The sequence below is a fragment of the Ambystoma mexicanum genome, chromosome 2p, assembly GCF_040938575.1.
Source record: "Ambystoma mexicanum isolate Mex_15411 chromosome 2p, UKY_AmexF1_1, whole genome shotgun sequence".
Taxonomy (NCBI): domain Eukaryota; kingdom Metazoa; phylum Chordata; class Amphibia; order Caudata; family Ambystomatidae; genus Ambystoma; species Ambystoma mexicanum.
This window is the reverse complement of record NC_090923.1, coordinates 120538915-120565921: the sequence shown is the minus strand read 5'-3', so window position 1 is coordinate 120565921 and position 27007 is coordinate 120538915. Positions and strand designations below refer to the sequence as shown.

Sequence of the window (27007 nt, the reverse complement as noted above, 5' to 3'; positions counted from 1 at the left end):
TGGTACTGGCCATGTTTACTTCATCGCTTGGGTGTGTGCGCAGGTGTTGGGCCTTAATTTGAGCAGGGGTGGGTTTATTCCTATTGTGCAGCTTGTTTTCTGATTGTGGGAGACACGTTTTATTGATGTGTCACATGTGTGGTGTGGTTGGTGCATGCGTTCTGTATTTGTCTTGTGGGTGCTGTGTCTGTCTTGCAGTGTGTTGTCTATGTTTTTATGGTCAGTGTGGTTAAGGTTTATTGGTGACGTCTGGCGTATGCTACCATGGCGTCATGTCTGTTACGGGATGCCCTGTTCTGAGCCTGACAGATGGAGACCCAGTAGCGAACCTATAAGACACAAATCAAACCTTGAAGACCAGCTGCAGAGTGTTTTCCATCACAACATGGGTGCTCGTGTGAAAGACCCTGGCTGACTCGCCCCAGCCCCCCTTTGTTTTGCATTGAAACTGCAGATACCAGAAGACTGTAGGAGGGCCAGCGAAATAGCTCAAAGTATTCATGCAGAGGGTCAAGCAAATTCCCTGTACAATCGAAAGACTTTGATCTACAAGCAGTGTGAAAGAAATGGAGGTGAATAATGCAACCAATTGTGAAATGTGAAGTTGGCTAGAGTGAACCCCAACAAGGGATGCTGACTGAAGGGGTGAAGTCATCACCCAAGTACTGAAAGTCAAAAGTGGTCAGAGTCCTACCGAGGGAGATCCAGGGGTGAAGCCATCACCCTAAGTGAACTGTGGAATACAATTGAGAAGTGTCAGCGCCCAGAAGGTGGGGACCCAGGTGTGAGACCATCACCCTGCGTGAACTGTGGAGTACAGTGGGAGAAGGGTCAGCGCCCAGAAGAGAGGGACCCAGGTGTGAATCATTATCACCCTTACAAACTTTCATTTGGTTAAAAGAACTTTTGTTTTTGTTTATTTTAACACGTCCAGCCCTGAAGGCAAGAGACTTTCAAAGGAAATGAGACTTGGCCATCGACGGTCCTGAAAACTGCCATTGGAACTGTTGTGTCTTGCTGGAGAAGCCCGAGACTGTGCTGCGCTCCAAGCTCCCATTTTATCCTGTGTTCAAAACGTGGGTAAGGAAGACCCAGACTAGTGCATTCTGTCCTATTATTTGAGAACACTTCTTTCTTTTCTTGAAAATTATCCCACACCCTTGGTTTGTATTAGTTGTGAGGTTTAGCAATAGGTTTCTTAGTATAGGCCCCTTGTATTTTGACACAACGCCACTAGGACTGCTTTATTTTTCATTTGATGGTTGACACTCCCATCTTAGATTTAGGTTTAGATTAGGCATTTTTCCAACCAGCATACATCATTCATTGTTCAAAAAATATTGGCAGGTGTTTGTGCACATGCTTGTAATTTTTTACTAAAGTATTCCTTGGCACGTTCACTTATGCTGGCATGTGGTCCACTAGCAGAAGTTATTTGGTGCATTTCTGGTCGTATGTGCTTTTTCCTAGTGAATCAGACTTACATCCAATTTTCTGTACGGTGTGAGGTACACTGAATTTCTGTGTTTGACTTTAGCAATGGACGTAAATTACACTGCATGTACGTCTCATTGGCTTTCATCATAACGTACGCACAAAGACGTACTTAGTAAATCAGGCCCAAGTATGTTTTGTACATGCTTGCATTTGCTACACATAAAACATTCAATTATAGTAAACAAATAATGCGTCTTAAACAAAATTATATATTATAAAAATTTAAATCCAACATATTTACCTATTTAATATAATTAGTTATAATATATAGGTAAAATCCTTTTTATACATGAAATTAAAATGTAATACGTAATTATTCATATTGTTATTGGTACGATATTTATTCAGTATGGACCTAGCTTTGAGAAGCAACAGAGCACTTTACAGAGGTATACAACAGTACATATGCATAATGATGCGCTTTTCAAAGGTGAAAACAGAACAGATATACAGTGGGGGTAGGATACACAGGGGCACAGAGGAGGGGTACAACTGTACAGGGTGGCAGGGACGAGTGGGGCGGACGGTGTCTAGTGAGTCAGGGGGCGCAGGGGCACATGATGACCTAGCTGTTGATAAGACTCCTTGAAGAGGTGGGTCTTGAGTTATTTTCTGATTTGTAGAGTAGGATCGAGCCTGATGCTGAAGGGGAGAAGGTTCCATAGTCTTGGGGCGTAGGCAGAGAAGGCTTTTTTTCAAGTCCTTTCCCTTTTGCAGCTGCAGATTTATAGTCTGCACATGTCCTGGCTTTTGGTGGTGTTCTGTCCACCGCAGATGCTCCACGAGGTAGCTGGGTGACTTGCGGGCGACAGTTACATTTACTGCAACAAATAACATCAACATATAGACAACATTTATAATTTACAAAGTTAGTAACATTTAAAGTATAATAGTCATCATACTATGAATAAAAATACAAGCATGTAATATGTGCTAAATTATACTTGGTAAATAAGACAAAATGTAAATAATAGCAAAATCAACGCAAATATAATATACGTTAAAAACATAAATTTATAAAAACACTAACATTTTTATTAAACGCAAATATTCACACAACACATTACATCACTTTCCCTATAAAATATTTTATAGCAAAATCCAAATATTGCAAAACAAAAACAGGCTGTGTTATGGTTACCATGAGCATATATTTTAATATAATGGTTTTAATATATATTGATAAAGTTTATTTGGTTGCTACGTTATCGTTGTTTGTAGACTACGTTTGTTTTGGTTTAACTTAAAGTTTTTGTAAACAAAAGGTTTTCAAACTATATATTGTGACGATTCACAGGAACTCGTCACTTCCCCGCAGAGGGGGGCTAGGGAGATGAAACTACTACCCAATAGTCCCCTAGGGATGGTAAAAAGCAGGGGGACCTAAAAGACCTCTCTAAACCCTTGTTCCCAGGAGCCATGGCCCAACTGTCTCCTTCTCCCTCCCAAACTGAAACTACTACTGTGTATTATTGTGAAGTCTCTACTATATCACCTGTAAGACCAGCTAGGACTGAGACGAGGAGGAACCATAGAAACATACAGAATAACAATAGAAGGGGCTACCAAAGAACTGTGATGAGGTGGCCACTAGGAGTCATGAAGATAACGTCAAAGACATTGACGACAAACATTGACGTTATGGTGGGGCTAGGCCCAGCAATATGAAGGGAAGACCGAAGAAGGACTGGAGGTATTCGGGAGCAGGATGAGCATTGAGTGAAGCTGGCATCCTTCCTGCAGGGCCCGTGAAATTTAAAACTGCACTGCCCGAGCATCGAGAGACTGTCTGTCTTGGAAGGAGAAGCTGAAGGGAACTACATGAACCGTAGTAAATTCGACTTGTTGCAGAACCAGGAAGAATCCAGTAGTGGCGTGGTCTCTCTTCGCTAGACCGGATGGACCATAAAACATGCAGAGATTGCCATAGCAACGGCTCTGTGGAGCCACACACACCAAAGAGGAGGAAAACAAGAACAAGAGCTAAACGTGTGCAGAACGAACATCAACCGCGGTAAGAACCCGGAACACTCCCCAGTGTCGATACAGGTAACAGGAGTTGCGCAAAGGCTGGGTGTGTCAGGAAGCCGGAAGAGTCACGTTTTTCTTGTGAGTGATCTCCTTCATCACAGTAGTGACACCCAGAGAACCAAGAGTCAAGTATTCCTTGTGAGTGATCTTCCTTGTCACAGTGGGAAACCCAACATATATGAAAGATTCCAAAAGGCCCAAGAACTGTCAGAGAGCAAGCTCCCCAATAGTCAAGATATAAAAAGTCCTGACAAAGTGCCCGCAATAAGAAAAGTTGTTAGTCTTAAATCTGTTGTTCTCAAATGATTGGGAGGAAGTAAACAGACTTTTAAAGACTTGTGCAAAGGACTATAAAGGAATAGTCTCCAAAACTCTTCCAGATGGAACAGGAGAAGGGAATCATTCTCCTGGTCTAGGTGTATTTGTAAATCAGACCCTGATGCAAGAGACTGCTGTTATGCCAACAACAGCCTAAGACTGGATTGTTTCACCAGGAGAAGGGAGCCATTCTCCTGATTTTTTAACACTTTTCTTTCTTGGTTTATTTGTTAGTCCTAGGGATAGAGCAGTTGGTTTGGACAGAGGACGGTATATTGGTTTTGACTTACATCCTGATAAGCACTGAGTTAGTCTGTGTTGGGGTAGGGAAAACCCCTCTCAAAATAGGGAGAGGCAGGTTCTTTTCTTTATTTGAATACAAGCCTATAGCCAAAATGTAACCACCCTGACAGCCTCCTTACTCCATCACGCCACAATATATATGCTGTAAACAAATCCAAAATGGAATTATACAACATTTTACCCTCTAACACATTTAAAAGCAGTTCAACAAAGTCATGTACAACTTTAATAGTAAGATGCAAGAGAACACAGTAAAAATCCAGTATATTATGCCCTGGCTTATAATTATAAGGTAGGCACCTCTCTTACGAGGTCCTGCTGTAGCAGGTAAGTTACTATGCAGTGTTCCAAAAGAGTCTGTGTTCAAATAAGTACTTGGTTGGGATCCGGATAGGAAGTCCAGATTTCCCTGCACAAGTGTTGCTAATGCCAAAAGGTATGTAATAGAAATGTCTTGTTAAAGCATCTCTTAAGAAAACAAGTATGTATGCACAATTAGAGGTACACTCCCTATCCTGCCACTCTAAGGGATACCTGAGAAGGGGGAGAAGGGAGGTGGCCTTGGTTAGTACTCCAATGATTATATACAGCAAAGGGTAGTGCTAGGGAGTGATTGCGCCCATTCAGTCCCTGTAGGGAGGAGGGCTCTGAAACAGCAATGTACACTCAAGCCACATAATCTGATTCCCTTGGTTACCTCCCCTGGGTACCCAAAATCGCTGGGCACACTTACTTCAATCATTCAGTCCAGTGATGGAGGGCAAGGGGTTACATTTACAGTGGCTGAACATAGTGTTGGGATTAGGTCTGGCTTTGCAGTGGTTCCAATCTCTGCTTTTGAAATAGCACCGTCAGACTTGCACTGGGCAAACCAGGCTCCTCAGGACAGAAGCCACGACGACTCCCAAGATGAGGATGCACCAGCAAGACTAAACAAATGAAGAAGTGCATTAAAGAAACCTGGTTAAGGGGCAGCAGGCATGTCTTGTGGTGGCAGTAAGAGACAGGCCTCGGAAAGTGCCTTTTCACAGTTGAAACCAGCAACAAAAGTAGCGATGTTCCTAAGTCCCAAGTCGAGAATCTGTAGAGTGCAGAGTTCCATATTGGGGAAGCAACTACAGCACCAGATACAGGATGGGGATACCTCTGACGTCCACCAATGGCAGTCTTCCAGTGCAGGACTAATTGATTCCAACAGTTTGGGGAGGAAGGCACCTGTAAGAGTCTGGTTGCAGGAAAAGCAGCAGGGCTTCACCGGAGGTTGGCTTGGGCAGTGCTGGTTGTCAGTCACAGCAGTCGTCTGGGTTTTCAGTGCAGGCTTTTCACCTTCAAACTATTGGTTCACGTGATCAACCTCCAGAATAGCTCAAACTGCTGTTATTCCAAATCTGGGCTGAGGATTTCCCCAATATTATGCACCGTTTAAACGGGTAAGCCCTCTTATGGAAAGTCATAAACCCTACATCTGCCCAGCAACAAACACTTCTTGGTAGGGATGATGTCCTGGGATCCGCCAGCCTCAACCCAGCCCTGACAAGTTCAGTCAAACAAACACATTACCGTGGGAATTCAAGCTGGATTGTGGGAAGTGCATGCCCTTCTATGGAGTTCCCTGACCTGAGAGGGGCGACAGCCAACAATCTACACGGATAAAGAACAGGACTTAAACCACATGGGGTAAAAAACAATAGTGCATCGGAGTTCACCAACAAAGATGAAAGCACAACCATCTTTTCCTAAGCATATCAAAAAGGCATAAAATATGTTAAAAATTGATTCAAAATACCCCTGAGGCACTTCACTTTAATGTAAGTGGATTGTGCTACATTGAAATAAAAGAGCAAACTGGACTGAGGCAAACAGTCACTTGCACTGGTTGCTTTTAGGCTTCATCAGTGCCCACAAAATAAACAAACTAAGCAGGTAAGTAAAGTTAACATGGCCTTACCTACCTCAAAGTTCAGGCAAGGATGCATGACATAGAGTAAGCTGCCGGGGTCCCATTGATATCTATTGTGGCAAAATGGAAAAAGAAAGTTCTTCCTTAACAGTATTTTAAATTATTTACAGCAAATACCATTCATGTAAAATTGGTCTGGCTGTGTGTCTTTTCAATTTCTCGTTCTTCCAGCTGTTGAATTGAATGTTTTACTTTACGTCACCAGAAGATGAATCTTGCTTACACCTTTTGTACTCTGTCTCTGCAGGTAGGATTTGGAGAGCTTCCGTTCGACAGCATTGACAACTTTGTTAGTTTCCCAGATGTTTGCTTCAGTGTAACAGATAACAATTTCCTGTGTCATAAGGTAATGTTGTGTACCACTAATGCAAAATGTATAGACACACACTCACAGCACTCGCTCATACCCTTACTCAGTCACTCATTCTTTTATTCTCTTTTTGTCTTTCTCACTTTATTGTTAGGTTTGTTCTTTTTTTGTAGAGGGGAGTCCTTACCACTGATCTGCTTTGCTACCATCTCTTCCTACCAATTTGCCTTGTCCTCCATCACACCTTTGCAAACCTTTTGTAACCGGACTCTACATTCTTTTTCTGCAGCTCTCTATGCCCCAAGTCCTGTGTTTCTCTGAATGTATCCCATCTGCAATGGACCTTAAGTGTGCACTTCACAGGCTTGGGGTTGATGTCCCCTCAGTCTAATGAAGGTAGAACCAGGAACCCTTGCGCTTTAGAACCTGTTTACCCTTTTCTTCGAAAATCGACATTCCATTAAATGTCTACCATTTAATATTGTAGGCGCATTTTTTTTTTATTTGATTTTATTAGATTTTAACAGAAAAAGTTCACATTATATAACACACCACTGTTAGCCCATGGTTACATAACAGAAGTAGAACATGTGATATTATTATACTTTCAAAAATTAACATACATTCCATATCTCTGGGTGTATCTTACTACCAAGAAAACTTTGCCCACACCCACCCCCTTGGTTTAGCACACATCATATGAACGTTGTATTAGTGTGGGAAATACAAAGACATAATGAACATAGTTCTACTGTTTGGTCGCTTTTTCATTACTAAATCTGAGTTTTCTTCCATGATCATCTATTGTGCCTTGCATCTTGCATCAGGTCCCTGGGGGCTCCTCAGATTGGGAATCGGAGGTTGTTGCGAGATATTTATTTTTGAAGTCCATCCATAAAGTTTCTCATTGTGCGGCTTTGTCGTGTAGGGAGGCTGTAATTGTTTCCATTGTGTAGATGTTTGAGGCTATATTGATTAATTAGTTCTTTCCCGGAACAGTTGTGGGTTTCCATTTGATCACCAGGAAGGCCCAAGCCGCCAGTAATAGTTGGGGGGGTCAGTCCTTTAACTCTGATCCAATCATCTTCATCTCTTTCTAGCCCAAATAGGATTAAATAGGGGTCGGCGTCCCTTTGTATACCATCTATTTCTTTGATCCAACCCAGGACCTCGTCCCAGAACACTTTAATGCGCGGGCAACCCCACCACATATGCCAGTAATTTGCTATTTCTCCACATTTTCTCCAGCATCTTGGGCTCATTGTTTGGGACATTTTGGAGAGTCTGAGTCAGTCATATTGCCACCTATGTAACAGTTAGAAGGCGTGAAGTTTGTATTGACTGGATATGGACGTTTTGGATGCAGCTCTACACATGATTTCCCACTGGTCGGGGTGTATCTCTTCCCCAATGTCTTTTTCACATTGATTTCTCAGGGGGTCCGTGGATCCATCTCGTGCCGCTATTAATTCTTGGTACATTGCAGATATGAGGCCTTTCATTTCGGATTTAGAGTCTAAGAGTTTCTCGAATTGTGTAAGGTCTCTTTTAAGTTTGTCCTTCCATTCAGGTCTCGTTAGAACGCCTTTGAATATACTGGAATGTGGATAGTGTGCCTATTGAGGGATGAACAAGTCTTTTCTCTGCAACTGCCCCACCCTTTCCAGGCCCGCCTCGTACCATGATTGGAACCTTCCTACGTTGGGAATGTGATCGTTTATGCCAGGAGACCATAAATGGCTGAGCTGGGACGGCCAGGTAGTATTTCTACGCATTTCTTTGCCTGTTCGCCATATACTCCATATGGTGCTCAATATTGGGTGGCCTTTGATTCTCCGTTGTAACCTTTTATGTGGGGTCCATAGCCACTCTGATACTGTAGCTGGGGATAGATAGTGGTTGTCAATTTGCACCCATTGGAGGTTTTTACGATCTCAGAGATGTGGGATTAGAATGCGTAGCTGGGCGGCTTTGTAGTAAATTCTTAGATCGGGGATCCCCCACTCCTCCTTTGTCCTTGAGAAGTGTTAATGTGTTGTATGGGATTCTTGCTTTCTTCCCCGCCATAGGAATCTTACCATGATCTTTTTGCCCTCAATAAAGAACCCTTTTGGTATCTTCACTGGTAACATGTGGAAGGGGTACAGGAATCGGGGGAGGCATACCATTTTAACGGCATTAATTCGCCCTAACCAGGAAATCGTGAGTTTGTTCCATTTGTTGAGATCAGCTGCGACTCGCTGGAGAAGGGGGGGGGGGGGAATTGGCTTTGTATAGGTCATTCAGAGTTTTAGTGATCTGTATGCCCAAGTATTGCAATGTGGAGTGTTCAATCTTAAGGCCTAGTGGGAGGAATCTGGCGTCATTTTCTTCTGCGGATCCCTGGAGGGGGAACAGTATGGATTTGGTCCTATTCACTTTGAACCCAAAGAATTGTCCGTATTCTTCTAATAGCTTAAGGGCGTGAGGGATGGATTCTGAAGGGTTAGTTATGTGTAGGAGGATATCGTCTGCATAGAGTGCTACCTTATATTCCGTTGCCCCTACTCGCATTCCCTCTACCTTAGGGTCAGCTCTCATTTTTTGTGCTAGGGGTTCTAAGGAAAGCGCAAAACGAATTGCAGAGAGGGTGCATCCCTGTCTAGTCCCTTGTTTCAATTCGAACCATCTGGAGTATTCTCCATTTACGAATATCAACGCCTTGGGGGATGTGTATATTGCCTGTATTCCATTTCTAATTCTCGGACCTATTCCGACCTTCTGCAGGACTGCTCCTAGGAATTCCCACTCAACTATATCAAAGGCCTTCTCTGCGTCTATTGATAAAAGAGCAGGGTCGCCGAGGAGGTTATGCGCTGCATGGACGAGGTGTAGTGCTTTGCGCATGGTATCCGCCCCTTGCCTCGCCAGTATAAACCCAACTTGGTCAGGGTGTATTAAGTGGGGCATTAGTGATACCAGTCTTGCTGCTAACACCCTAGCGTAGATTTTGGCATCAAGATTAAGAAGGGAAATAGGGCGGTATGATCCACAGTGTTTAGGGTTTCTCCCATCCTTGGGGATCACTGTTATCAATGCTCTTTTGAAGGAGTCTGGTGCCACCCCTGTCTCTTATCTTGTTGAATAATTCTGCTAGGAAAGGTGTGTTACGCCCACCTGGTATCCACGGGGACGCCACCCAGCTGTGGGGACTCTGGTATCCTTCTCAGCCGCTCCCAGGTATGATCAGCGGGAGAAGTTCTGCCTGGAATACAGGTGGGCAATGTTCAAGACTGGGCAACTGGGGTAAGAGCCTCCCAACACCCTGTATGCCCGCAGCTCCTCCCCGGATCTTTACTCACCTTGTTATGGGTTTTTGCGTGCTCTCTGTCCTGCCTTCTTGGCAGGGGCGCATTGTCCTTTGTGGGCGAGTGCGATCTAGTTACTTCACTGATGCAGGCCCTTTAGAGTCTTTCAGGTAGGTCTTATTACTGTTATACCTGTATGCCTTTCTTGGGTTTAAGTAATGTCTTTTCTCTCTCCTTAGGAGCGTGGAAGTTTGCTGTGGAACGTTGGCTGAGTTGGGACTCGCCGGTAGGTGATGGTGCTTCGAGAGCGCCTTGATGCGGTAAGTAGGCGCTATGCGCAGCGCTATGATGCCTTGCCTTTGCTAACCAGTTGTCTTTTGTTCCCATAGGTTGCGGTGCTTACCCGGAGCAAGAAGTCTCAAGGCGATGCTGGTCGATGGGCGACTCGTGAGGTAAGCTGCCGGCACAATTGTAAAATGTCTAATGTCCTGTTTCTCTCGTTTTTGCAGATCCGTCGGTCTGGGAGGTTCGCTGTTCCTTGGATGCTGTTTGCAGGAGCGGAGGGCAGCTAGCAGTGAAATCACAGGTAAGCTGCTGCTATTAACAATGTCCTTTTGTTTTTCAGATGCTGTTCTTCCGAGGTTCGCAGGTGCTGCTGAACACGCTGAGCGTCACGTTGCAGGATTGCAAAGTAACGCAAAGCGTGTCCTTCAAGTCGGGTGTGGTTTAAAGAGCTTCAGAAAAGTAGTCCAGATAAAGTAGTTCCTAGGCTACCACAACCAAAACACTATACAGCATAGCTTGGTTCCAAGGGAACCAAGCTATGTGGGTGCCTCCATGTTGGCTGGCACTGGAAATAAAGTAGTCCCAAAACACAAGTCCTCACGAAGTATGAGCCTGGCGCCAACGGCGCCAGGACTGGCCTCAAGAGGGCTTCAGCAAAGGATGCCTGAGTTTGTTTTGAGACCCGATCCAAGGCCCCTCTTGGCCCATGGGGTGGCCAGGTTTTTTTTTTATATGGGTCGTGACAGCACTCCCCCTCCCCCATCCCCCCCCAAGGCCCCTCTCAAGGTGTTCCTTGTGTCCGGCCAGGCTTAGTTGGGAAGTTTTGATGGTATTTTTTGATCAGACGTGGTGCATGAATGTTCCCACAAGGTTCCCAGGACCTATCTTGGGGTTCGGATCCTTTCCAATCCACTAGATAGTAAAGCTTGCCCCTTGAGTACTTGGAGTCCAAGATGCTTCTGACTTCGAATTCTGGTTCCCCGTCAATGAGTATGGGTTTTGGTGGTGTCCCAATCGGTGTACCAGGCTGCATCGGTTTTAGAAGGGACACGTGAAATACCGGATGGATTTGTAGGTTAGCTGGTAAATCCAATTTGACGGCCGCCGGATTAATAATTGCTTTGATGGAGTAAGGCCCTAAGTACCTGGGTTGAAAGGTCCGGGTTCCTTTAATAGGTACAAATTTGGCGGCCAGCCAGACCTTGTCTCTTACCTGATAGTCAGGGGCCTTTTTCCGGTGTTGGTCGGCAAATTGCTTTTGTTTTTCTCTGGCATGTGTAAGATGTCCGCAGTAGTTTGTTTGTGCCTACACCTCTTTGCGCCAAATTTCTGATGTAAATGAATAAAAGTACGTAGTCAAGTTTCTTCAAGTATATTTTCTTAATTTATTTGATATATGTTCTGCCCATATGGATGACACGTGTTTCGGCGTTTCATTGGCGCCTTTTTCAAATCCGGGCTGAATGCAAGCGTAACATGTAATAAAACAAAACACAAAATATAACACATGAAATAGCATTTTAGCATATTTTGTAACACATTTAGTAGTTAGAATAGTGACTTAGGCTGTGTAGTATATCCTTTTAGCATTCTCAAATTGCATGAACACCTAAAAGTGCAGCACCTCTTAGTTACCTCAAATGGTTAAAAATAAATCCATTACAGTGACTATGTTAGTTTTTTCAAATTAAATTTGTGCAATCCGAATAAGAAGTAAGTATGGGATGGCATGGACCTAACAATTTTTGGCTGTCAGAAAAGCATGTAAATTTGTTTTCTTACCCTTATTGAATGTAATGCGAATCTCCCTTTCCTTATTTCCGGGAATTAGTTTTTAGTTGAAGTGTATCACGGTAGTTCCAGGGTTAAATCCCACCTAGAACAAATTTGGTTGTTCTATTATGCTAACATTAGCCTTTTAACCTTCTATCGGATTGATTCTTTATGCATGATTCCCTGGCATATATTTAGACACATTTTAAACTCTAGTAAGCATGACTAGTAACATCTTTCTCATTGCATTTATGTAAAAAGTGCTATTCATATTTGCAATCCTCCAATCGCATTACATATCCTTGGTCTCATGCATTCTGTTACTCTAGCGGTCACTAGGAATGACTTTTTCAGTTACAATGACTGGTAACCGATTTGCTCCCCATTTGTGTTTACCAAAACACCCTTTCGCGTGAGTTTGAAATCCCAACCAAAATATATTTTGTTTATGCCACTCGGCATCAAGCGTGCTGAATTCTACATTGAGCATGCTTGTAGCGGTGGTCTTTCCACCCCTTAAAAGCGCTTACCTACAAAATTCTCTTGCTCATGCCTCAAGCATCGGGGGTCCTGTTTTGGTTCTGGCAAATCCTTGTTCATAAAGAGTTACAGATTGCTAGTCCCTCTTTCCTTTTGTTCATTTACAAAATTCGGCGGCCATACTTTGGGCTGAGTTTTAGTACGTAAGTCCTTTTTTCCTTTTTGATGTTTAAAATGATCTGTTGCATTTATGTTTAGTGTAACATTGATTTGAATTTAAACTTCCGTATTTATCTTGCGCAGCTGATCTGTTACTTATTATTATGTCCAAATTTACAAAAATTAAAGTTAAAGGAGTAACTAATTTTTCACTATGTTTATTAGTATTTCCCCCCCCCCCCGCAATCTCTTTATATTATGTATACCTAAGACAGTTTCCTGTTGGGAATGGTGCATTATGGTAACTTTAGTTTTCTTCATTGACCATTATTTTCTCACTATATTTTATTAGCATTCTTTTCACAATTTCAGAATGGTGCATTGTGGTACCTGTGGTTTGATGTAAATTTCGCCTCTCTCATCTGTTTAACTTTCATCTGATTAGCGGTTTCGCCCATATAGGATCTCCCCATGTGTATATCTAAAACATATGATTTAACAGTGCACATTCTTTTCACAATTTCAGAATAGTGCATTGTGGTACCTGTGGTTGATGTTAATTTCGCCTCTCTCATCTGTTTAACTTTCATCTGATTAGCGGTTTCGCCCATATATAGGATCTCCCCATGTGTATATCTGAAGCATATGTTTTAACATTGCAGTATTCAATAATATTTTTCTATGCAACAAATTATAATTGAACAAAATAGAAAACAGGAAAAAACATTTTTGTAATTAATGAAAACATTTGCAATATTCATAACAAGAGTCCTGTATATTATCATTTTTTTTGTTTTGTTTCTGCTATTTCTCTGCTACTTCTCCAGCATCACAAAAAGTGAATCATTTCATTGTCTGAATTTAATCCATGTTCCAATGTTTGAAAATGACAGATTAATCTGGCTTCTTCTTGCCTTAAGCAAAGTTCTTGATTTCCTCCTCGTTTGCCCATTTTGATTCTTTTCAGTCCAATAAATCTAATGTCTTTTTTATTTTGCATTTGGTGTTGGTTTTGCCAATGAACAGATAACGGGAGGTTTTTGTCTTGACTTCCTATGGCTGAAATATGTTCTCTAATTCTAGTTCTTAACTCCCGAATGGTGCTCCCAATGTAGAGCAGATTACAGACACATATCACTGCGTAGACCACATGTTTGGATCTACAATTAATTTGTTCCCTAATCTTTGTTTTGACACCTTCTTGGTTCGTAAAAGTAACTGTTTCTTGTAGTGCATAGTGGCACATCGAACAGAAGCCACATTTCCTGAAACCTGACTGTGGTTGTCGTAACCATGTTTGTGATCTTGTTTCTTCTTCCTCCTCTTCGGACATCATAGAAGGACTCAACATGTTTTTCAGAGTTCTGGCTTTCCTATAAATTATTGTTGGATAATCTTGTATGTGTTTCTCGATATGTGGGTCTAGTTTTAATAGATACCAGTTCTTTTTTAGGACTTTTTTAATTTCTTTGTTGTTTGCACAATATGCCGTAATAAAATGAATAGTATCATCTGGTTGTGTACTTTTGCTGCTTTGAGATAATGTTGATTGTCTGGTCTTGTTTTTGGCTTTCATTTTTGCAGTTTTAATTGATTTTTGTGAGTATCCTCTGGCCTTAAATCTGTCTGATAACAGATGACATTCACTCTCAAAATCTGATAATTCTGTGCAATTACGTCGTGCTCTAATGAACTCTCCTTTCGGAATGTTGTAGATAACCGGTTTATGGTGGCAGCTAGTCCCATACAATGTTGAATTGACTTCCGTCTCTTTTCTGAATGTTTTTGTGTGTAATTGTCCTGTGGATACAAAGATGGTTAGATCCAAAAAGTTAATTTCCGTTTTGCTGCTTTGCCCGATAAATTCTAGGCCAAATTCATTGTTATTTGCTTGGTTTAGTAAAGACTCCAGTTCTTCCGGTGTACCGTTCCAAATAATTAGTACATCATCGATGTACCTTAGCCATTTGATTATTTTGTTCTTGAACTTAGGTTTTTGGTATATGTGTAGATCTTCAAACATTCCCATTACAATGTTGGCAAGGGCTGGGGCATATTTAACGCCCATTGCGACTCCACGTATTTGTCGAAAAAACTGATTATTGAAAATGAAAACATTATTCTCTAAAGTTGTCATGAGCATTTCTTTAAGCATGCATGCAGAGTTGAAAAATGACGCAGATCTATTTTTGAAAGTATAGTCCATTGCCTCCAGGGCCAATTCATATTTAATAGAAGTATATAGAGCCTTGACGTCCCATGTTGCTAATAAGTATGTATCTTGCCACTGAATTTCTTCTACAATTTTAATGGCATCTGTTGTGTCTTTCAGATATGCCTGTATTTTAGGTACTTCAGGTCTTATTATATTGTCAATATATTCCGCTATAGGTTCTGTCGCCCAACCTATGCCACTTACAATAGGCCTTCCTTCTGGGATAGTATCATATTTCTTGTGAACTTTCGGAAGATTTGACAAGCCTTATTAATGCCTGGCACCAGCAAGGACTAATAACTGATGAAGAGCAGACACACCTACGGGTAAATAAACCTACAATTCCAACCATATACTTTATTCCGAAAGTTCACAAGAAATATGACACTATCCCAGAAGGAAGGCCTATTGTAAGTGGCATAGGTTGGGCGACAGAACCTATAGCGGAATATATTGACAATATAATATAATATAATATTATCAACTCTGCATGCATGCTTAAAGAAATGACGAAGGTCGATGTCTTCGACGCCGTTGTCGAAGGGACCTTCGACACACGGGTCTGTCGACTCGACACCGGCGTCGACGCCAAGAAAAGTCACGGTGACCACACATCCAGTGACTATCCCCAGGCCCTCGACGTCGATGGCGTCGATATTGTAGAGTAGAATTCCAATTCTGTCGAGGTCCTCGAGGCCTCCACCTCTGTTTTCGACGCCACGCTCGAAGCCTTCGACGTCGGCGTCGACGACATCGACGTTTTCGAGGCCAATAATGACAAGTTCGGCACCCTCTGCCTTGGAAATGAGATTTACTCCCTTTATGAGTTCAGAACAATTGAGAACTGTATCCTCAATTTTAGAAGAGGGTGATTTGTCTGAACAAGACACATTTGAGTTACAGGGACCTGTAACCCCAGTTAGAGAGGAATTTTCCTCTGAAGAGCGCAGATTAAAGGATCTTCATGATTCTTTACATGAGGCAAGTGGGTTAGACACTTCCCCTGAGGTGGATTTTGCTAAGCCAGACCCGGGGGAGCATGCTGAAACCCCCTACAGAGCCTTAATGGCCAGGATTACAGAGTTCATGGGGTGGTCTGCACCTTCACAATCTTTCCAGCAAGATGACCTCACGGATATTCTCGACAAAGGCCCACAAGAGGATCCTGCGGTGCCCTTTCATAAAGCTCTTCAGAGAAAGATCATGACAAACTGGGAAACCCCAGATGTAATACTAGCAGTAAATAAAAAACTGTCTGCAAAGTACAGGGTATCTTCCACAGACCCAGAGTTTTTGTCTAAACATCCATCCCCAGAAAGTCTGGTGGTACAAGCAGCATCCTCTACCGATGTCAAGACGGCTTATCCTACAGTCCCACAGGACAGGGATTTTTGGGGTTTATTTTTTTCTCCTGCCAAGAGTGAGACTCTTTTACCCTCACTCTTGGACATGACTTGAGAGTGTTCTCTGTGACTTGCTATGTGCTTATGGGCTAGGGGGTAATTTTCCCCATAGGCCATCATTAGTTTTTGAATGTGTGTTACACAGCACCCTCAGTGCAGTAGCACAGGGGTGTCTTAGAGACCCCCAAACATAGACTCCACACCCTGGGACTGACTACTGTCTCCCTGGGTCAGTAAAGTTACCATTGACTTTACTAGTCTTAACTTAGGAACTTAACCAGTACAAACCATCTTACTGCGGAAGTACTGGTAGGGGCAATTAGATTGCCCCTGGGTCTGTTGTCGAGGGGGTATTGTCCCGTCCCCCCTCGCCGAGTTCTGGCTGGTGGCAGTGGATACCACGGAAATATTCCACCGGAATATTTCCCAATGGGATTTCCCATTGGTTTTTGATGCACCACTTTTTGGTGCAATGTTAAAGATACCGCCGGTTTATTTAATTAATATAAATTCACCGGTTGGGATTTTTTGCCGGAACTCGCCGCCAAAATGGCGTCTAGGTTCACTTCAGTAACCCTGAACCCGAGTCGAGCCTTTGTTCCACTTTTGGCGGGCTTCTGCACAGAAGCCCTCCAAAGTGGTGCCATTCTGTCTGGGTACCACAGGGGTTGTGGGAGGGGGTTTAGGCACCCTGGACCGAGTTGCCTTGCCAACTCAGGTCGCACTCTAGTGTGATTGGCCCAAGTGGTGAGCCACCCCGCTCACCACTTAGCATGTTTGAGTGACAGCTAGGCTGTATGAATGGGGGTTTGCTGCATAAAAGCAGGGTTTTTGGGACTGGTTCTTCAGAAGTCGCCACAGGACCTAAGAAGCCGAAGAGGGAGAAGCCGAGCCGACCTGCCAAGACGACTCCACCGGTGAAGCCCTGCAGAATCGTCTCACCACTTTTCCCGACGACAGAGGAGATCTCCCGCCGGAGAGTCTTCTTCCCTTAACTGGTGGGGACAACCAGTTGCTGCCTTGTTTTCGCCGTCCCGAAGCATCTCGTGGCCGCCTTGCCTGTGCCAAGCACCCCGGCCAGCGGGCTACCACTTTTTACCTCAACCGCGAAAGAGGGGTAAAAATCCTTTGTGACCGGAGAACTCCACGGCTGGCCTCATCCCTGGTAGTGCAACGACCTGCAGCCTTCCTCCCCGTCGAGATCACCTCTTCCTCGGGACGACGCCGCGACTTGCACCCACTACCAGGAACGACTACCACCGCTGGAGGAATCTTTCCACTTTTAAAGGTACTGTGTTCCGCCCGGCCTCCCTTGCCACCGATTGTACGGGGTAGATTTAGCCCTCGGCTCTCGAACCTGGGTAGGTCTGGGACACCCTAACTAAAACTTTTCAGAACCATAGTAAAACCGTTTTCTACTGAGCTGCAAAGACTTGTGACGTTGTGTGATCTTGGGCACATTTTCGCCTGGCTTCCTCTAATGCGGGCCCCGAACTAATTCTCCTTGTTCCACTATCGACTGTCTTTGCTAACCTTATGTGAAAAGTGTTTTACCTTACTGCTCTTTATTTTTGCCTTTTTCCCTCCCTTTTGGTAATACTTGTTGGAGTACCATCTAACGTTAAGCGCTCACCTCTGGTTGGAAATAAGTGGTGTTAATTGTGCTAGTGTAATTTATGAGTGTACCTTTAATAAATAAGTTTATACTTTTACACCTAGCTCTGGTCAGTGTTTGCTTGTGCTATTGTACCTCTGTACCTATTATGTATCCTCTGTATACTGCCTAACTCTTCTTGAGGGAAGTCTGACTGCTCAGCCACAGCTACCACAGTGAATCTGTGTGGTACAGACTGCTACCAAGTGGGTTTACTGCCAACACCTGTAGACTTAAATCTTTTGCAGTGGTCCCAGAGGGAACTGCACAGGTTTCTGCCTAACACAGAGACTCCAGTTCATAGGAGCGATCCTGGACACTTCCCTGGGAAAAGCCTCGCCACCAGAGGTGAGGGCTCAAGATATTCTACAGATGGTTACCAAGTTCCAACATGCCCAACGTCTCCCAGCCTTCGACTTTTTGAGGTTGCTAGGCCTCATGGCATCCTGCATTTTCCTTGTGCCAGAGGCTCGCCTGAGAATGAGATCCCTCCAGTGGGCACTGAGGACTCAGTGGTCACAATTCTCAGGGAGAATGACAGATCTTCTTCAGGTTCCCGGCAGGGTGGCTCGAGACCTTCAGTGGTGGGCCTGTCAGGAGAACATTCTGAAAGGAGAACAGTTTTGGCAACCCTGGCCGGAGATAACAGTAGTCACGGATGCCTCACTCACGGGGTGGGGAGCCCACGCCAACGACTTGACCATCAGCGGTCGTTGGTCTCCATCGGAGTCCAGACTACACATCAACCTGTTAGAGCTGAGAGCCATCAGACTTGCGTTGAAGGCTTTCCTGCCTGCTGTACAAGGGAAGAACGTCCTGATAATGACGGACAACACGGTGGCCATGCATTACCTCAACAAAAGAGGAGGCGTAGGATCACTACCCCTGTGCAGAGAGGCGATGCAGCTCTGGTTTTGGGCAATCCAAGAAGGAATCTCTCTATCGGCAGTTCACCTAGCCGGAGAGAAGAACTTGACAGCGGACGCTCTGAGCAGGCAGAACACAGTCTCCCACGAGTGGGAGCTAGCTCAGGAAGTCCTTCAAGAGATCTTGGCCCTTTGGGGAACCACTCAGGTAGATCTGTTCGCCACCAGCCTAAACAGGAAATGCGACCTGTTCTGCTCAAGGGAATTTCCTCCGAGAGGAGCTCTGGGAGACGCGTTCATAGTGGACTGGGAGTTTCCGCTTCTGTACGCGTTCCCACCGGTCCCTGTCATTCCTCAAATGATCAGGAGGTTGAGAAGATTCCGGCGAACCATGATCCTAATTGCCCCGGATTGGGCCAGGAGAACGTGGTACCCGGACCTTCTAGACTTGTCCATCTGCCCTCCAATTCGACTTCCTCTCAGAGAGAACCTACTCTCACAGAAGGGAGGTCAGGTTCTCCATCCAGACATCAAAACCCTCAACCTTCACGCTTGGCTTCTGAACGGCTGAGGTACAAGGATTGGGACCTCCCTGATGATGTTATGGAGGTGTTGCTTTCGGCAAGGAGGCCAGCAACAAAGTCTTTATACCGCTGCCGTTGGAACAGATTTTGCAGCTGGTGTAGAGAACAGAATATCGACCCATTTTCATGTGGTACACCAATGGTTTTGTCCTTCCTATTATATTTGGCAAATTCAGGCCTTCAAGTTGGCACCATTAAGGGCTATCTCGCAGCGCTATCTATCTTTAAGCGTACTGCGGAAGAACCATCCTATTTCAAATTACCCTTTGTAATAAAGTTTCTAAAGGGGTTAACCAATGTTTATCCCCCAAGACCATTCCAAGTTCCCCTATGCGATTTAAACTTAGTACTAACTTTCCTGATGGGTACACCTTTCGAACCTCTCCATTCTTGTTCGTTAAGATTCCTTACCCTTAAAACTGTTTTATTAATAGCACTTACATCTTTAATGGAATATTGTTCTCCTTGCGCTTGCCATGCGAGGAAGGCATCTGGGTTCATGGTTTGTTGAATCTTATTTCTCAGTTCAACTTGGGTTAAGGCCGTAGTGAGGCCCAAGAGTTTGTCTTCCGGTATGATGGGGACTGGGTCTGGGGGCGTATATACCAAGTCATCAGTGCCTGTACGAGAGAGTGCATCAGCTTTTCCATTCTTGACTCCTGGTCGAAAAGTGATGACATAGTTGTATTCGGCGAAGAAAAGGGCCCACCGAAATAGGCGTGAAGCCTGGGCTTTAGCTGTTTTAAGGTATTGCAGGTTTCGGTGGTCCGTGATAACTGTAATGGTATGTCTGGCCCGCAGAAGGTAGTGCCGCCAGGCCTTAAAGGCGGATTTGATCGCCAAGAGTTCTTTGTCCGTGATGGCATAATTCATCTCTGGGGGAGAGAATTTTTTCGACCAAAAGGCCACTGGATGTAGCTGGCCTGTTTCCGGATCTCTTTGTGAGAGGACAGCTCCCATCGCTTTACTGAAAGCATCTGTTTCCACGATATAAGAAAGATCTGGGCGAGGATGTCACAGGATTGGCGCGGAGGTGAACCTTTTCTTGAGTTCCTGAAAAGCTTTCTCTGCTTCTTCGGTTCAGGCACATTTTTTGTTATTTTTTCGTAGCAATATGGTGATCGGGTGTACGACCTGTGAGAAGTCTTGTATGAACCAGCAATAGAAGTTCGCAAAGCCCAACATGCTCTGTACCCCTTTTACTGACGTTGGTGATGGCCATTTCAAAACGGTGTCCACTTTATGCAGGTCCATTCTGATGCCTCCTGGAGTAAGAATAAAACCCAGAAACTCAACTTCGGTGACGTGAAAAAAGCACTTCTCCAGCTTTGCATATAAACAATGTTCCCGGAGCTTGGAGAGGACTGAACGGACGTGCTTGATATGATCCTGTTTTGAAGTTGAGTACACTAAGATATCATCTATGTACACTAGGGCACAGACATCAATTAACTCTCTCAAAACGTCATTCATGAAATACTGAAATGCTGCAGGAGCATTGCATAACCCAAAGGGCATGACTTGATATTCGTACAAACCATATTTGGTTGCGGAAAGCAGTTTTCCATTTGTCACCGCTTCTGACCCGCAAAAGGTGGTATGCTCCTCGAAGGTACAGCTTGGTGTAAATTTTGGCATCTTTGACCTGGTCCAGTATTTCAGGGATGAGCGGCAATGGATAACGGTTCTTCACAGTGATCTGGTTTAATGCGCGGTAGTCAATACAGGTTCTTAAATCCCCTTCTTTTTTTCGGTATGATGAACAAAGGACTAGCTGCAAGGGACTTGGATGGAAGGATGAATCCATTTGCGAGGTACTGGTCTAAATAAGCCTTCAGATGAAGGTTTTCGGGTTCCGTGAGAGCATAGATTCTGCCGCAAGGAACTTGAGCACCGGGAACAAGGTCGATCTGGCAGTCATAGGGCCTGTGCGGCAGCAGCGTGTTTGCTTGGTCCTTCTGGAATTCATCCTGGAAATCGTGGTATTCCTCAGGCAAGGTATAAGTCACTCCCAGAGTTGCCACTTCAGGAGTCGTAGAGATACTGAAAGCAGGTTTCTGTTCTTGGTAATAACAGGCTGGGGAGCAGTTGCTGGGAAAGGTTAATTTTCTTGCCCGCCAGTCAATCAAAGGGTTGTGAGCGACTATCCATAGCATCCCTAGTATGAGCCGGAATTGAGGTGCCTTGATGAGATCGAACAAAATAAGTTCCCGATGTCCGTCCTGGCACAGCAAGGTTATCTCGGCTGTGCGGTGGGTTACGGGTCCGGAAGCGATTATTGTCCCATTCACCGTGGTTACCTTGTCTGTAGTCGGCTTGGAACACAGTGGAAGCCCCATCTCTTCATCCAGGTCCTGATCTATATAATTCCAAACTGCTCCGCTGTCGATGTATGCTTCAATGGCATGAATTCTTGACGACTGTTGGTTATTAATTAAGATCACCGGTATTGCAAAGTGTGAGGTCGGTGGCTCTTTTCCCTCACTCGACAAACTGACCTCTACGTTTGCCGAGCTGGGTAGTTTCCCGACTGACACTCCTCTTCATCTTTTTCCATGGCTCCAACGATCTTCCTCGGAGGTTTCACTGGGCAGTCCTTCAGGAAATGCCCTGACTTTCCGCAGTACAGACATAGTTGTTGTTGTCTCCTTTTATCTCGCTCTTGTTTTGTTATCGGGGGTCGTACCCCTCCGATTTGCATGGGCTCCACAGTATTTTCTTGCACTCGAGTTACATTGTCTCTAGGTCGAAGGTACACTGGCCGAGGGTCCTTTTTAGAAAGGTCTTCTTTTCGGTCTTGCAACCGGTGGTCCAGTTGCACAACCAAATCTATGAATTCAGAACAATCTCTGGGAGGATTAACCACTTGAGCTAGAATGTCTTTTAATTCGCCGTAAGCCCTGATGAAACAACGTGGTTCTTTTGTTTTCAGGCCACCTAGCTTCAGCAACCAATCGGTTGAAAGTAGCGATGTACGTTAACAAATCCTGATTCCCCTGTCGGAGGGAAAGGAGTTCATTGTCCACAGCTTGTTCTCGGGAATGGCGAGCAAAAAGTTTTTCCATTTCCCTCTGAAATTCCCCAAAGTCATGTAATAAAGGATCACCAGGGGACACCAATGGTACCGACCAATCTGCGGCGCTGCCACTTAAGTATGATAAAACAAAGGCTACCCGGGCTTGGTCATTTGGGAATGCTCCCGGCTTGCAAAGAAAATGAAGGCGACACTGATTCATGAAAGCTGCATATTTTCGTGGATCACCAGCAAACCTCTCCGGTGGTGCCAAAGGAACTGCACCTGTTAACACAACTTGTTACGGAGTAGAGACAGTGGATGACATGGTAGGATTTTACATCAGTGGGTTGTTCCCAGGTAGAGGCGTCTGACCCGCTTGTAATTGTAAGACTTGCCTGCTGATATCTTCAGTATGCTCTTTAGTCACCAATAAGTCACTGCGGAGAGCGTTAGTCTCCTGTCTGGTAGAGTGAACCTCGGCACGAAGTTCTCCTAACAATTGGGCCAATTGGTCTAATTCTGATTCTTCCATGGCGCCCAGGTGGATTGGTTTGGCAGGCTTCACGTTCTGTTATGCTCACCTAGGTCCACGGGGACGCCACCCAGCTGTGGGGACTTTGGTATCCTTCTCAGCCGCTCCCAGGTATGATCAGCGGAGAAGTTCTGCCTGGAATACAGGTGGGCAATGTTCAAGACTGGGCAACTGGGGTAAGAGCCTCCCAACACCCTGTATGCCCGCAGCCCCTTCCCGGACCTTTCCTCACCTTGTTATGGGTTTTGGCGTGCTCTCCGTCCTGCCTTCTTGGCTGGGGCGCGTTGTCCTTCGTGGGCGAGTGCGATCTAGTTACTTCACTGATGCAGGCCCTTTAGAGTCTTTCAGGTAGGCCTTATTACTGTTATACTTGCATGCCTTTCTTGGGTTTAAGCAATGTCTTTTCTCTCTCCTTAGGTGCGCGGAGGTTCGCTGTGGAACGTTGGCTGAGTTGGGACTCGCCGGTAGGTGATGGTGCTTTGAGAGCGCCTTGATGCGGTAAGTAGGCGCTATGCGCAGGGCTATGATGCCTTGCCTTTGCTGACCTGTTGTCTTTTGTTCCCGTAGATTGCGGTACTCACCCGGAGCAAGAAGTCCCAAGGCGATGCTGGTCGATGGGCGACTCGTGAGGTAAGCTGCCGGCACAATTGTAAAATGTCTAATTTCCTGTTTCTCTCCTTTTTGCAGATCCGTCGGTCCGGGAGGTTCGCTGTTCCTTGGATGCTATTTGCAGGAGCAGAGGGCAGCTAGCGGTGAAATCACAGGTAAGCTGCTGCTATTAACAATGTCCTTTTGTTTTTCAGATGCTGTTCTTCCAAGGTTCGCAGGTGCAGCTGAACACGATGAGCGTCACAATGCAGGATTGCAGAGTAACGCGAAGCGTGTCCTTCAAGTCGGGTGTGGTTTAAATAGCTTCAGAAAAGTAGTCCAGGTAAAGTAGTTCCTAGGCTACCACCCCCAAAACACTATACCGCATAGCTTGGTTCCAAGGGAACCAAGCTATGTGGGTGCCTCCATGTTGGCTGGCACTGGAAATAAAGTAGTCCCAAAACACAAGTCCTCACGAAGTACGAGCCTGGTGCCAACGGCGCCGGGACTGGCCCCAAGAGGGCTTCAGCAAAGGATGCCTGAGTTTGTTTGAGACCCGATCCAAGGCCCCTCCTGGCCCATGGGGTGGCCAGGTTTTTTTTTATATGGGTCGTGACAGCTGTTAGTTGCTTATTAAACGTTTTATAAAAGCCAGCAGTATAGCCATCTTCCCCTTGAGATTTGCCCAGGGTTAACCTTTTCATTGCGTCTTGGATATCCTGTTCAACAATTGGAGAGTCAAAGAGCTCGGCTTTTGCGTACGTTATCGTGGGCATGTTAATTGGGAATAGATAGGAGTTTGTGTCTAATTGGCCGGGAGTTATTTCAGAGGTATATAAATTCTCATAGAAATTGGCAAAGCACTCTGGGATGGTGTGGGGAGTGTGAGTTGAAGAGGAGTCGTCCTCTATTATTTCCTGTACCTTGCACTCTGCTCTTTGCTCTGTAAGCCTGGCGGTTAATAGTGCGTCGGCCTTGTCTCCCTTTTCGTAAAATTTCTGTTTAAGGAATCGTAATTTACGTACTACTTGTTCATGCTCCAACAACCGTAGGTCCTCCCTTTTTCTTTGGGCTGCTTTCATTTTGTCAGGATCTACCTCGGGGTCCTTTCTTATCTCTCCCTCTGATTGGCATATTTCAGTTCTATGACCTTTCGCTCCCTTCTCGTATTAGAATGCCTCTCCTTGTGGCCTTCACGGCTTCCCAGATCGTTTGTTTAGATACTTCCCCATTATCGTTAATTTTAAAGTACGTTAATTTCATTCTCCATTACAGTTTTGAAAATTGCATCCTTCCAGAGGCTCTCATTGCACCGCCATTTCCCTCCCATAACAGGTAAATCTGCCCAGTTAATATCTGCTAGGACCATGTCCTGATCTGACCATGTTATCGGGATGATATCTGAGTATTGTGCAGTGTTTGTGAGATCGCTTGTGAGAAATACATAATCAATACGTGTGAGTGTGTTGTGGGGGTTTGAATAAAAAGTGTATCCACTATCGTTTGGGTGTAAAATTCTCCACACGTCTTTCATTTCATACAATTCCATTATATCCGACAGTTCAGTGCGGTCACCCTTATGCTAGCTTCTCGTTTCGGGTTTACCTGGTTTCCAGTCTTTAGTCGGGTCTGCCCACTGGTTAAAGTCACCTCCCAGGATAATATGACCTGCGGCTTCCAACATTATTTTAGGGATCGTTTTCTCGAGGAATTTGGCCTGTCCAGTGTTGGGTGAGTATACAGTGGCAATTGTTACCTTTACTTTCGCAATTTTCCCCATTATAAGGAGAGCACGACCTCCCACATCAGAACATGTCTTACCCACTTCAAATTTAATTCCTTTCTTGAGTAAGATTCCGACACCTCCCTTCCTGAGTGGACCAGAGCCCCAGAATTCTAGCCCTCCCCGCTTCCCAAGGATGCTTCGTTCCTCTCCCTTTGCAAACTTTGTCTCCTGCAGCAGAAGGATGTCGATATTGGATCTTCAAAATTCTCTAGACACCAGTGACCTCTTGGTTAGTGAGTTCAAGCCCTTCACATTTCTGGTCCCTACTCTGAGAGAGTCCCTCACTTTCAGTTCATCGGGTGATGTCATCATTGGTTTTTATTGGGAGGTTGCTCACTTTCAGCGACTAGACAATTATGCGGTCTCCAAGTCCCATGTTACTTTTGATATTTCAGATTAATTCAGATGTTGATACAACCTTTTCCACGTTTCTATTCCCCCTTCCCTCCTCCTCCCCTCCCCTCCTGAGTTGATGGCGTTCGTTCGATTGAACCCAGGTGGTAATTGTGGTCCAACATCGAACCACCTATGGAGACCGTTACATCACGTCCCCATGCTTAATATATCATCTCAATTTCAATTGAGCCCCCTATGCCCGTCCCCCATGTTCATTTCCTGACTTTATTATCAGGCAAGAAGGAAGTTTTCCTTTTTCTTTTCCCTTTCTTCCTTTTTTCCCCCCTTTTTCCCTCCCTCCCTATTTTTGTCTACTGAAGTCTCTATTTTTAACATTGAAACAGATGTCATTTTACCAAAGTTTCGTGGGTGATCAGGTGGCTGCCTCCGGGGAGGCGTTACCTCTTCAAAATTTCCCCGAACCCTTCACACGTTTTCTCCTGGGACCATGGAGGCGCCATCCTCTATCCTCTCGTTGCGGCCCTTCCCGCTTGTTGTCTTCTGAGCGGGGGCCAAGCAGGTAGGATATGTACGTCTTGATTTCCCTTTCCGAGCTCAGCTTTATTTTGTTTCCCTTGTATTCGAAGGAGAGGGAGAAGGAGTACCCCCATCTGTACCTGATATTCTTTTCTTTCAGGTGCTTCGCTAAGGGTCCGCACATTCTCCGGAGCGCGAGAGTCATCGATGATAAGTCTTGATATATTGAAATCTGGGCACCTCCGAGCGTGATTCCATCGCTGTTTCTAGATCTCTCAAGGACTCTAGTCTTATCTTGGAAGCAGTGGAATCGTGCTAGTACTGATCTCGGTCCACCCGGGGGGACTCCGGCCCTGTGAATTCTTTCAGTTTGGGGTTCGTCAATGGCGTCATCAGCGACAAGGAGTTTGATGATGTTGTGTAGAGTATTTCTCAGGTCACCCTCCGTCTCCCCTTCTCGTTCCGGGATCCCAAAAATGCGTATATTGTTTCGTCTTTCACGGTTTTCCAAGTCAAGGAGCTTTAGTTTAAAGTCCTCTTCCCGCCTTTCTAGGCCGTCATTCTCAGGTCAAGCTGTGCCTCGAGTGTGTCTATGGAGGCTTGGTTGCGTCCCACTCCTTCCAGCCTTTCTTCCATGCTGTCCAGGCGATTCGTAATTTTGTCTATTTTACATCCGATGTTGGCCCCCAAGTTCTTTATTTCTCCCAGCAAGGCTGCGATGTCCCCCTTGGTGGCCGCTAATTCACTCCCTGTCATATCTGTATTTGCCATATTGAGTTTGCTGGTTCCAGGGGGTAAAGATACATAGGCGAATGAGGCCAATTTCTCTTTTACGCTCATGTGGTCCAGAAGGCCTTGAAGATGGTAACAGTTCAATGCCGCGGCAATAGCAGCTCTTATATGGGGGACGTCTTACCCGGGAGATTTCGGAATGTTGTCTTTCTATGTGGTCTTCGGCAATTAATTGGAGGGTGCGCAGTTATATGCTTGGGTCCCTGCAATTGAGTTTTCACCTTTTGTCGTTTCTGTTTGGCAGAGACTGTGGACTGAGCTTCTGGTGAGCTGGGTTGGGACTCCGGAGGGAGTT

The 27007-nt window shown here is 44.9% G+C and overlaps 1 protein-coding gene across 2 annotated transcripts in view; it reads left to right on the top strand.

Annotated features, from left to right (window-relative positions):
• Window positions 1-27007, top strand: part of ABTB1 (ankyrin repeat and BTB domain containing 1) — an 870760-nt gene that overhangs the window by 412272 nt on the left and 431481 nt on the right. The window contains exon 9 of one of the 2 annotated variants that reach the window (XM_069643370.1): window positions 6357-6455. The exons of the other annotated variant lie outside the window; for it this stretch is intronic. Coding sequence (XP_069499471.1) covers window positions 6357-6455 — 99 coding nt within the window. The remainder of the gene's footprint in view (window positions 1-6356; window positions 6456-27007) is intronic. 2 annotated transcript variants of the gene reach the window in all.